This window comes from Polyodon spathula, chromosome 2 (assembly GCF_017654505.1).
Source record: "Polyodon spathula isolate WHYD16114869_AA chromosome 2, ASM1765450v1, whole genome shotgun sequence".
NCBI lineage: Eukaryota > Metazoa > Chordata > Actinopteri > Acipenseriformes > Polyodontidae > Polyodon > Polyodon spathula.
In genome coordinates, this window is record NC_054535.1 from 44,695,115 (window position 1) to 44,708,736 (window position 13,622).

At 38.3% G+C, this 13,622-nt stretch overlaps 1 protein-coding gene across 1 annotated transcript in view; it reads right to left on the reverse strand.

The window, feature by feature from the left end:
- Positions 1–4,714: 4,714 nt before the first annotated feature.
- Positions 4,715–13,622, reverse strand: part of LOC121326640 (ubiquitin carboxyl-terminal hydrolase 38-like) — a 28,621-nt gene continuing 19,713 nt past the window's right edge. The window contains exons 12-13 of the mRNA XM_041269978.1: positions 11,849–12,028; positions 4,715–5,272 (exon numbers count right to left, since the gene is read on the reverse strand). Coding sequence (XP_041125912.1) covers positions 4,715–5,272; positions 11,849–12,028 — 738 coding nt within the window. The remainder of the gene's footprint in view (positions 5,273–11,848; positions 12,029–13,622) is intronic.

A 13,622-nucleotide genomic window follows, 5' to 3' on the forward strand; every position in this document is an offset into this window, starting at 1 on the left:
ATTTCACATTGCTTTTGATAAAGCATGGTTGACCTGGGTGACAGGTCACCCAGCAAGTACACAATGTGAGTGTCAATGACCCGGAAGCAGCTTGTTACGGACGCTCCTATCCAAGCTTTTCTGGATTGAACCCTCGGCCCAAATGTCGATTAGGCAAATGTTTCTTCATCCCTGCTGCAATCTGGCTCATGGTATATCTCAATCAACAAAAACAGAAACGTTCCTTGCGGAAGTGAAATCTTTACGCAGATGTGGCTGTTTCTTATTTTGTTGGCTTACGAATGATTGTCATGCATTTTGTCTCACACAACCTGGGTCAAAGCGCGTCGACCCACATCCTGAGGGTGCGTGGTTTCACACTACAAAGGATTGTGACCCAGGTCATGAACTGGATAGGAGTGCCAATGTTAAAGGTGCTGAAGATGGAGCCTGAGAATATGTGGAATTGAGCTGTTAAATGAGGAGATAAAAAGAAGCTTATTGATATTTGTCAGTACATGAGTCTGAAAATTCTAAATTGGGAAAATTCTAACAGAACGAAAACCTTAAACCAAGAGCAGTAATGATTCTGTTTATCATAAGAACAACACAGCGGCTGGTATGGAAGGTGGCTAAAGGAAACAGCTTTTTAAAGGACAGCAAACTGAGATTTGGAGAAGACTTCACATCCTCTGACAAAGCAGTCTGGATGTCTACAATATCCTGCAAGGCGTATTGAAAGATGACAACTACTGATGTATTGCTCCATTTTTTAATGGAGCTTGTTTTAGATTCTTACATATTGTTGTGGAAGAAAGCACTGGGAGAACACTTTGTTAATTGAAATTGAATATACTTCTAGAATGCCTACAGTAGGAGAATGCAGTCTACACAATTCTGCAAATATTTTACTATTTTTGCGAATAAGTTCGGCTTGGATTTTGGTGTCGGAGCAAATTTTTAATCAATTCTTCAGCTTCTTCCACTGTTCGTGTAGCTTAGGATTACTAGATCTCCACAGTGAAAAACTGGGACGTTTCTCTTCTTCAATTCACTGACTCTGTAGCAACTCTGAAGCCATTAACAAAGAACAACAGCATATAAAATAACACAATAATAGTTTAAAAACAAAAAAATTGCAGCTTATAACAACTCATTTTCTTTGTATTGTTATCTAGTCAAAACATGTTAAATGAACAAAAAGACTGAAGCTATTACCATTTAAACATATTGTAGCGTGTACAGGGGTAGGCAGCAGCAGGGCTGGTAGATGACGTAATCACACACAGGGACATGAGCTCAAAGGAGTTGGCGGCTCTTTTGCAAGGAGCGTATATAGGACTTACAGTGGCTCTCAAAAGTATTTACCCACCTTGTACTTTTCCACATTTTATTGTGTTACAACATAGAATCAAAATGGATTTAATTAGGAGTTTTTGCCACTGATTAACACAAAAAACGTCAATGTCAAAGTGAAAAATAAAATCTACAAATTGTTCTAAATTAATTACAAAAACAGAAAATAATTGATTACATAAGTAGTCAACCCCTTGAGTCAATATTTGGTAGAGGCAACTTTGGCAGCAATTACAGCCATGAGTCTATTTGGATAAGTCTATACCAGCTTTGCACATCTGGACACTGCAATTTTTGCCCATTCTTCTTTGCATAATTGCTCAAGCTCCGTCAAGTTGGATGGGGACCTTTGGTGAACAGCAATTTTCAACTCTTTCCACATATTCTCAATTGGATTGCGGTCCAAGCTTTGACTGGGCCACTCCAGGACATTGACCGTTTTGTTTTTAAGCCACTCCAGTGTGGCTTTGGCTGTATGTTTGGGGTCATTGTCCTGCTGGAAGATTAATCTTCTCTTGCAGACTTCAGCAGGTTTTCCTCCAGGATTTCTCTGTACTTTGCTGCATCCATTTTGCCCTCTATCTTCACGAGCTTTCCAGGCCCTGACGCAGAGAAGCATCCCCATAGCATGATGCTGCCACGACCATGCTTCATGGTAGGGATGGTGTTTTCAGGATGATGTGCGGTGTTAGGCTTGCGCCAAACATAGCGCTTAGCGCTATGTAATCTCTAGCCGAGATTTGATGTGAGTTTTTTTCAACAATGGCTTTCTTTTTGCCACTCTCCCATAAAGGCCAGTTTTGTGAAGCACCCAGGCTATTGTTGCCGTATGCACAGTGTCTCCATCTCCAAGCTGTGGAAGACTGTAACTCCTTTAGGGTTGCCATAGGCCTCTTGGTGGCCTCCCTGACTAGTGCTCTTCTCGTCCAGATACTCAGTTTTTGAGGACGGCGTGTTCTAGAGAGATTCACAGTTGTCCATATTCTCTCCATTTCTTAATAATGGACTTTACTGTGCTCCGGGGGATATTCAATGCCTTGGAAATGTTTTTATATGCTACCCCTGATTGGTGCTTTTGAAGAACCTTATTCCGGGTTTGCTTTGAATGTTCCTTCGTCTTCATGATGTAGTTTTTGTTAGGAAATGTACTAACCAACTGTGGGACCTCCCAGAGACAGGTGTATTTAACCTGAAATCATGTGAAACACCTTAATTGCACACAGGTGGACTCCATTCAACTAATTATGTGACTTCTAAAGACAATTGGTTGCACCAGAGCTTATTTAGGTGTGTCATAGCAAAGGGGGTGAATACTTATGCAATCAATTATTTTCTGTTTTGTATTTGTAATTAATTTAGAACAATTTGTAGATTTTATTTTTCACTTTGACTTATGGACTTTTTTTGTGGCAAAAACTCCTAATTAAATCCATTTTGATTCCATGTTGTAACACAATAAGGGGGTGAATACTTTTGAGAGCCACTGTATGTCTTTGTGTGCGATTACATCACCTACCAGCCCTGCTGCTGCCTTCTCCTATGCACATTACAACATGTTATGCACATAATCAGAATGATTAAACAAATAATCCATGAGATTGTTTATTTCACTTTTGAATGGCGCAAACACACAACCTAATACATTACTCTATTAAACTTGCAGAGCACGCTGATACAGTTTTATACTTAAATACATTAGATAGTTAACAATTTTACTGTCTCCTTCTGGGACAAAAAATGATGTCTGGTAACCCTAACACAATTCGGAGACACATCTTTTGTTTTTTTATTCTTATTGTTTCTTCAGAATATGAACCAAACAGAGAAATGTTCACTTCCTAGTCAGGTTACCTTGTATCGTTTGTTTCCTATGTGCAAAAGGTGGACTCAGTACGGTTTGTTTCCCCAAGCAGTTGTTCACACTTCACACCGAACGTACCGAATTGCACGAGTGTGGACCCAATGTGAACGGAGACAGATTTTTGAAGAAACTAATGGGGTAATGATATTTGGTTACAAATGGAAGTAACCATTCACCTGGGGTAGCTATCTTAAAAGTAAGCTTTAGAGGGAACATTTTGGACAGTAATACTGATCAAAACAGGCATTGGATAATTTTAAAAATTGATATTAATCAAAACCAACTTATACTAGTGTATATATTTGCAACCAATAACAAATCAATGAACACAATTTTGTTTGAAAGTATTGAGGAAGTTAACAATTTTAAACAAATTCCCTGATTCTAAGAAAATTTGAGGTGGTGATTTTAACACTACTCCAAATGATAATTTCAATAAATGGTCTCCCAAAAACCTATCTAACGGAGAATCTGCTGAAATGAATTATTAGTTTAGATAGATGGAGATGCAAAAATCCTGTCATTTATCTAAACAATCACAAATTTTTCTCAAGTTTTAGGAAATTTGGTTACTGAAAGAGTTATTGAACCCTTTATTCTTACTTATCATAAAGATATATATTTAGAAGCAAATCTATTTGATCCCACACTGCTTAAAATAAATAAGAGTTATTGGAAACTTTATAAAAACCTTTTACATGACAAATTTAAGGGGGAAGTTACACATTTATTATTGGAACCAAGCAAAGTCAATGAATATGTTTGGTAAATACTGGGAATTTATGGAATTTAAGGCAAGGCTGTGAAGAGAGGAAAGGATATAGCTAGATTTAAAAAGCTAAGAGACATTTTATAAGATAAATCATAAATCTGACTAAAAAGCAGAGTATAAATGAAAGAGTTACAGAAATTATTATTAGGTAGAATTAGACAAGGAAAAAGCCAAAGGTGCGTTTGTATGAGCTAAAAGAAAGTGGATGAAAGAAAGAGAAAAATATTAAAACATTTTATAACCTAGAAAAGAGAAACTCAGAACTAGCCTCTATTGGAAAAATAATATTGACGGTATGACCACACAAAACAGATTTCTACATAAGTCTCCTACATTTTACCAGACTTTATAAACAGTCTCAACAGAACTCTGATGTGGATACTTTTTTTAAATTCCATGAAGGCAAATGCAAAAACCATTAGTGCAGAATTTAGAAATTAAAGGGTGTCTGGACGCTGGTGTGGCTCTCCCTCAGTCTCTGGACGCAGGTGTGGTTCTCCCTCTCTCTCTGGACGCGGGTGTGGCTTTCCCTCGGTCTCTGGACGCGGGTGTGGTTCTCCCCCGGTCTCTGTAGGCCGGTGTGGCTCTCCCCCGGTCTCTGTAGGCCGGTGTGGCTCTCCCCCGGTCTCTGTAGGCCGGTGTGGCTCTCCCTCGGTCTCTGTAGGCCGGTGTGGCTCCCTCGGTCTCTGGACGCGGGTGTGGTTCTCCCTCTCTCTCTGGACGCGGGTGTGGCTTTCCCTCGGTCTCTAGACGCTGGTGCGGTTCTCCCCTGGTCTCTGGATGCCAGTGCGGCTCTCCCCCGGTCCCTGTAGGCCGGTGTGGCTCTCCCCCGGTCTCTGTAGGCCGGTGCGGCTCTCCCCCGGTCTCTGTAGGCCGGTGCGGCTCTCCCCCGGTCTCTGTAGGCCGGTGTGGCTCTCCCTCGGTCTCTGGACGCCGGTGTGGCTCTCCCTCGGTCTCTGGACACCGGTGTGGCTCTCCCCCGGTCTCTGGACGCCGGTGTGGCTCTCCCTCGGTCTCTGGACGCCGGTGTGGCTCTCCCTCGCTCTCTGGACGCGGCTGTGGCTCTCCCTTGGTCTCTGTAGGCCGGTGTGGCTCTCCCCCGGTCTCTGGACACTGGTGTGGCTCTCCCTCAGTCTCTGGATGGGGGTGTGGCTCTCCCTCGGTCTCTGGACGCTGGGGTGGCTCTCTCTCGGTCTCTGGATGCTGGTGCGGCTCTCCTTCGGTCTCTGGACACCGGTGCGGCTCCTACCTCTTGAGCTAGAGACAGCGGGGCTCTCCTGTCTCCATCTTCTGGTCTGCTCCTCCTGAGCAGCAGTATTTATTTTAATTAATTATTTCAAGCAATTGTCTTAGTTCTGCATCAATTTTATTTGTTTTCTGGGTTAACAGGGACATTCACAGGTTCTGACAACATATGTGAACAAGATGGCCTTGTTTCAGGTTTGTGCCCCTATAAAAATGTGACCTAGAGACTTAACTTGATGTTTCCAGCGCACAAGGCTCACTTATTATACAAAACAAAACAAAGAAACCTAGCTCTTCCAAAAATAAACATAGGCAGGACCCTGACTAACCTGCAGGACAGCTAAACGGTTTACCTGACATACAAACCCTTTTAAACAACCGCACATAAACCAAACGTAGGTTTAACTTTTACGCCGTACCTTTTCAAGGAAAACAACACACAGTCAGACTCTTCACACAGCAGTCCTGAGCAGACTGGCTGCTCTCCTTACCTTGCCGCATTTGATACAGTTGAACTTTAGTTTATTTAGAAAACTCTACAGTTTTTTTTTTGTTTTTTTTTTGGTTTATATTTTCAAGAGGTAATCAAAACCCTGTATATTGGTTGCAACAGTTCAACTGGCAGATGACACCACCGTCTTTTTGAAAGACAAATGTGAAGTTGCAAAAGCTATTAAGAGTATAAATACATTTTCCTTTGTGTCTGGACTAACCTTGAATATTTAAAAATGTGAATTAAAAGAAATATGTCATATTTCAGTAAAGGATGTAATTGCATTTGCAAAAACCAAAAAGAAAGAGGTAGATTAAACTTTCATCCCATTACAGAGAAAACTAAGAGAATATGTACTTCTTGGCTGTCAAGAGAGAGATCCCTGTATGACATGTTGTGTTGTCAAAGACAGAAGGACTATCTAGAGCAGTTCATGCATCACTTTCTTAAGATCTGCCCCAGTCTGTAACTATAGAGTTTGACAACATTGTATTAAATTCGTTTGGAAAAATAAACCTCTTTTTTTTGTTTAAAAAAAAAAAAGGATGTCATATGTAATAGACAAGAACAAGAAGGCCTTAAAATTTCAAATAGTATTTTTAGTAAATTGGACACAAAATTATATTAAAAATAAGACAAGTACTTGGAACATTTTTCCAACCTATGTCTTTCAAAAGATGGTGGTCTTGAATTTTTACTAAAATGTAATTTTTGATGTGAATAAACTTCCTATTGCTCTTACTAACATTCAATAACAGGCACTGCTCATTTGGACGATGATGCACAGCACAGAATTTCTCCCCACGCAATTACTTTATTTGGAACAACAAGGATATGAGATATAAAAATAGAGCTTTGTTTTTCCAATGATGGTATGATAATAACATTTTGTTGGTGAGTACTTAACGATGACAGACAACTGTTAAATTATTCAACATTTCTCAAAACATTCAAAAGGCCTATTACTGCCAAGGAGTTTGCTATAGTCTTTGATGCAATTTCTAGATGAACTCCTTTAGTTCTAAGAAATATACCTTAGAAATACATGTTTTTTTTTTTTTTTTTTTAGCTCTGAAACAACATATATTTAGGTGATGTACACACACTGCATGACAGGTGTGTCGATAAGCACATACAAGCTCTATATAGCGGTGCTGCAATTCCTTCTGCATGTTCTTATTAGAGCTCAATATTTGGTTATCTAGATTTGAAGAAAGGTTGGAACAACCCAAATAGGTATTGTTTAAATTGACATAGAGTATAATTGTGTATTCTGTAATTATGAAAGATAAACTGTACTTCATCTATTTTATCAATTAGTTTATACAACATTGTTTTGTAACATCATGCAGCATTATTTACTGAGAATGTTTGGTAAACAAGTCTGATTTGATGGTATTAATATTGTGTTTTATTTTTCAAAGGTGCATGGTATGAAACAAGATATTACATATGTGATTAAGCTTTTGATTATTTTTGGGGAAATACCATATTCAGAAAATGAAATGATTAAAATATAAACCAAACTTTACCTTATTTAAAAAAGAAGTGGACAATTGCCATCAAGATGCTTAAAAACAAAAGAGCTAGAAAAAAGGGGGATGTCTTTAGTTTATTTGATTTATTTTCTAATTAGTAATGGCACTCCTGGCATTGCCTTGTATTTTAGTTAAAATATAGAAATTGTATTTGGAGGTAATAGATACCTCTTGTATGTTTGTATTGTATTATGTTGTGGGCAAAAAAAAAAAAAAAAAAGATACATGACATATTGCTGGGCTTCATCACCATAGCTGTCAGAGTCACTGCATCCACATCAGACCCTTTTTATTTTAGACGGAGCCTTTCTCAGACTGCTGGAAATGGGGTTTTGCGACTGTTCTCATCCTTCCTGGCCATTTTGGATTTTTGCACAGAACACGAAAAACAGTCGGAAAATTTAAATTCCAAAAGTGCTCCGCGATGGTCGGAAAAGCTTTGATATTCAGGGTCCTAAAGTCAGATAAGCAAATGCATGTTTCTGCAATCTGTGTAAGGCTTTTATAGACCCATTGTTTACCCATTTAGAATGCTAGCAAATAAACAGCTGACAGAAAAAGCACACAAAGACCAAAAATGTCTTTGTATTTTGTTATAGAAACTGATAGTAAGGGAAGCTGTGGCTTACAGAAAATGTTGTTTATTGTTAGAACTTGCTGTGCTGTAAAGTGACTTCAGCTAACCACTGAGTTAGCTTTTAGTTCAAATTGTTATATACAAAAAACAGTTATGATATAAACACAAAAATATTTGCCATTTAACATAAATTGAAACCTAAATGTAAAAAAAAGGGAAACTCAAACTAAGCTTAAGGTTTACTAAATGACAAAATTACAGATTATATAGGAAACTAAAATTCCTTTATTAAAAAAAAAAAATATATATATATATATATATATATATATATATATATATATATATATATATATATATATTTATTTTCAAATAGAAACTAATCTAACAAGATTCAATAATCTGAATTTTTTAAATGTTTATAGACCGAACAGTTCAAACCGTATGTATGTATGTATGTATGTACGTACGTATGTATGAAATACAAACTTAAGTGCAGCCCCCTACCGCTTAATTAAAACCCACACCCCATTTGATATGGTAAGCCCTTTCTGAACATTTGAATAATACAAATGGGATACCATTCGAATTCCTCCATCAGCATTACCATACCAGCAATGTCAACCCAATGGGTTTGGGACACATGCTGGTCCTGATTCAAAAACACATATGCTTCACCACTGGGAAAACAACAATATATTAAAATGTTACTACAATGGTACCAGTCTAGTCATGGCTCAAACCATAATAGCTGCTGTTGTGCTACCACTACCACTTGCAGAGCAGACCCATTTTACATGAGGAGTGGTTCCCTACAACTCTCCTGTGTGGTGGAATTGAAGTTGCTTCTAAGAATGTAGAACACACCTCAAGCTTGTTTTAAATTCTGAATCTGGAGCTACACCAGCATGAATCACTATCTGTCAAATCATGGGGAGCTGTTGAAAATATTTTCTACCTGAATGGCAGAGAACATAACATCTGCTGGTGTATGCAGAAATTCTGGAGTGCTGTTTTTTTATTTTTTATTATTGTTTAACAATATGCTTACTGTCAAATACATACAATGGTATCCAGTGTTACTGCACATTTAGAGTGTAACTCCATTTAAGAGTACAGAGGTGCTGCTATCTACCCAACCAACCTTGCAGATCCATTATAAATTAGTGCATATACTGTAGTTGCCTCCAAGCATTGGGACCCAAGGTCCTCCATTGCATGTTGGAAGGAAATATGTATAGCCAATGGTTGTTTAGGTAGACAGCTGCCCCTATGTACTGTTCTCCTCAATTTGAACCAATGGTATGGGAGGAGGGGACTTTTCCTCATTTTAGTATCTATTCATTCCTATTGTATGTTGTACATTTTCATTGAGGTTTGTTATTTGTAAGCATGTTTAAATGTTATGCAAAAAGTTTGCAGTACAGCTAAAATAGTAACTTGTTATTTCCATCTATTTTCATCCAGTGTTGGGTTAACCACACAGGATGCTTTATAGATTTTATAGCCAGCATCTGCCACCTTCTAATATACCCTTATAAAAATGCAATACAAACATTGAAACCAAAATCGCAGTCCTTTAGTAGTTTCCTGCAGTAAATTAAGGGTAGTATGAAGGACACTTTGCTACAGTATTTCTAGCTGATCAATTCCATGTAGTACAAAGGACATTAACCCTCACAAACCACATCCAAGAGACGGAATCTGTATTTATATGCAGTATTTTCGAAAAATGCTTTTTCAAAAAATGGCTTCTGTAAATCATTCTGTACATAATGTACAACACTGCAATAAATGAAGTCATTATCGTACAGTAAATGCTGCCACCTTGTAGTGCTTACAGCAATGAACTGCAATTTTACAGCAAATTGCTACTCTAAAGTTGGGTCAACTCTTAATACTGTAACTGCTTGTCATGCCAGGGCTGTGAAATGTCTCCATTCTATTTAGGTCAGCACTATTCTTTTCCATAAGCTTCAAAGTGAGCAGTGCAGTGGGTTGGAGTTGCCTGCCTACAATGCTTGGATATGTACATTGGTTCTTAGCATTTGCGACTGTGCAGACCTTGGTTAACTTGAAGCCATACCCCAATGACATGGCTGAAATGCATAACTTGCAAATGCTCCTATCCATCTATCTAAAGGGGTCAGGAACTGGTTTGAAGATTACAGGGCACTTTACATTCCTCTCTTGACCTTTCCACCAAATTGGAAGTCTCCTACTCATCTTTAGTCATTTGTCTGAGTACTGGTTAACATATTACCATATTTATTCCTGTAGAAAGAATAAATCTGTGTGCTCACATAGAGTCTTCAATTACAAATCCATAATAATAGTTGAATTATTACTTGATTGGCTGAGGTCAATTCCGGAACTCAGTTTCTGAACTTAAACAACAATTGTCTAGGGTTTCCACATTTTGTTAAGCAGGGATAAGCGCAAATTAGTAACCGCATGTGGATCAAGCACTGACCCTTGAAATTGTTTCTTTTGAAGCTGCCTATTTTCTTTTCTTCCAAGTTATTTTTTTCAATCTCTTGTCTGCCCTGGTTTCCTGTTGATTTTGGCTTAAGTAGCAGTCTGTCACGCAGAACAGGCTTTTTTCAAAATTCATTTTTTATGCACTGTCATTGTCGACCTTGCCTGCAACCTTTGTCTCTTTAAGGGTGATATAGTGGAAGGGGTGGCAAAGGAGATACAGTATAGTGAACATACTTCAGAGTAATACACCCAGAGAACTATTTTCTATTTTCTGCATTGTGATGAAACTTGAAAAGAACACGTTCCTTTCTTACTCACAATAAACCATCCCACTGTTTGGTATGGTACAATGGCAACCTGAACAAACTGACATTATATTATTTCAGATTAACATGCTAAATGCACACTGATCTAAAAAGGACAGATTATCATTAAAAGGTAACGTTGCGTGTCTTTGGTATATCAGGTACTAGTACTGACATTGCACTATTTCTCATGTTATGTGCACCCGGGTTTCTGTTTACAACTAAGTAGTGAATCTGAAGAATCATTTTGGGAAAATTTCACAATACACATTGTCCTGCCAAACAAGGTCAACGTTCCTCCATAGAGCCTAAACAGGATTTGGATTGAGTAATCAACGCATCTCTTCACTAACATGTACTTGTCATTTCTTTCTTAGCAACATCTATAGAATCTGTCCTTTTCTATCTACTTATTCCACTCAGCTCCTGGTCCAAGCTATTGTTCTTTCTAGATTAGATTATTTTAACTCTCTCCTCACTGGTCTCCCAGCTTCGGCTATTCACACTCTTCAGTTTATTCATAATTCTGCTGCTCGTCTGGTATTTTCCCAATCCCACTACCCCTCTGCTTTGCACTCTCCACTGGCTACCTATTCCTTGGTATTGCTTATCACTATTTATCATACTGCCCCTTCCTAACTCAAATCCCTCATGTCTCTTTATATTCCCTCTTGCCCTCTTCACTCATCGTCTACTGGATGACTTATATCATATTGAGTCTATATTGACTTATTATACCTTCTCTTCCCTATTCCCTGTGGTGGAACCAGCTACAGGTTATCCTCAGGACTGTTCAGTCTTTTACTGCTTTTCGCCATCTTCTCAAAAAACACTTATTCAATCTTTATGTGTAATAACAATAATAATAATAATAATAATAATAATAATAATAATAATAATAATAATAATTTAATTTTAGCCTTTACTTAACCAGGTAATCACCTGAGACTGAAAACTTATTTTACAACTGAGCCAGGAATGCAGCAAATCCAGCAGTATACTGTAGTATTTCAGCAGGAGGCAAAAAACAGGAGAAGGCACGTTTGTTCTTTGTTCAAATCTTTTCTTTTATTTGGACGCCACTCCCAACTCATGCCTGTTGCGTGAAAGGGCTGCTGCTGCTCTTTCTCTGGCAGTCAATTGGGCAGCACCTCCCTCTCTGACTCAGGAGATGGCCCCAGCTTCCTTGCTTGCTTCCGGGAACGGCCGCCCCTCCTCTGCTTTAATTTTCGGACAGGCTGTACCCACTCTTTCTCCTGGAAGGGGCAGTACCCCACTTCATACCCAAACTCCCCGCAGACAAGGCACCAACCTCGATCCTTGAGATCTCCAAAGAGATCCTCCCATTTGCCATCCCACCAGATCCTGGCCGGTTTCAGGGTTCCAGCAGCTCCACTGGTCCCTCTCGCTCTCCAGCACTCTGGCTATACACAGGAAACATGAACGTTTTGGAAAGCTTTTGACCTTGTGCAAAAGAAAGGAAATGTTACAGAAAAAAGTGCATTTAGTGCATTTAAGAGTCTATAAATTAATAATATGAGCTGTTTATTTCAAGTTTAGTTAATATGCCTTTTTTTCCTTTCAGAAAACATGCAAAAAAAATAAAAAATTTAAAAAACCACCCCTTGAAAATGTTGCATGTTAATCTTTGTCATGAGTTTAGCTTTAAGTAATTCCAGGCACAGTTGTATTGATGTGGAATTTTTGAAGAACCAACCTCTTTTTTTATGGGAGAACTTTCATTTTTGCATAGCATTGGTACCACTCCATGGTAACTATGCTGACCTTTTCTTTTCAAAAGACACAATTTAAAAAGCTGTTGATGACAATTAATGTTCAAAAAGACAATTACACAACACAAGTTAGAATGATGCCATCCAAGACGTTTGTGGAATGTGAGTGACCCATGGCCCACTATTCAGCTCTTGGATACAATGCTGGGCTGCACATAGTTCTCAGTAATTAACATTGTGTGTCTGTGGTGTCTGCCCACACTGCTCACATGATGCCACACTGCAGTTATTTGCCCTGAAACACCCTCTTGCTTTATAGTTTTTGGTCTAGCTGCATTGTTTTCCTCATACATTTGGTACCATCATCAAAATTGAAACAATGTGGCAGCATACACGTAAACACGTCACAATGAGGATGACAATATCCTACAGATTTCCACTGTGGCGAAAAAAAGGTTTGTTTCAACATCATGCAAATCTAAAATGTAATCTTCCACATTTTTAACAAGCTGTGTGAGAAAATATAGAAATCTACTGCTGCATGTGCTGTATCCAAATGTACAAATCAATACCAAACAAAAGCTAACTTGTGTTGCTAATTCTCAAAAATATTTAATTGAATTATTACTTTCCTGGTCAGTTTTTGTTTTGTAAAACAAGCTGGAATTACTGAAGACTGAATATTGTCATTCCTATTTATCCAGAGCAGAGCAGAACACATGCCACAAGCCTGCAGTGGAAGGACCATCCCCCTAGGAATCCATATCCATCAAATCAGTTTATTTTTTATGAATTTTCATAATAACATTACTTTCATTAAGTGTGGTTCATTCATAATCAATAGCATAATTGTACTTATTTTCAATGTATTTTTTAGACACAAGACATGGGTGGGCCATTATTCAACTTTGTTAAATATAATGTTCCTAATGCTGGCATTAGGGTGCTTATTTAAGACACATCTCAGGGATAGCTCTCCAGGCCTGGTATCTTCATCAGAAACAATGGAGAGCAGAACACTTACCTTGGACCTATACCACAAAAGTGGATCATGGGGCCGTGTGTTCAAATGTAAAAGCAGACTTAGGTTTATGCTGGCAAGGGTAACGGAAGGGACCAATTGTGGAAGTCAATTGCAAACATTATTTGCATCATATCTCAAGGTATAAAGATGTATAAGAACAACTTCTCTGAAAGTGTATAAAGAGAATCCAAAATGTTCTTGAAATGAACTTGCTCATTAACGACATTGCCTAACTTTAAAGCTGTCCTCTAAAATAGTCTT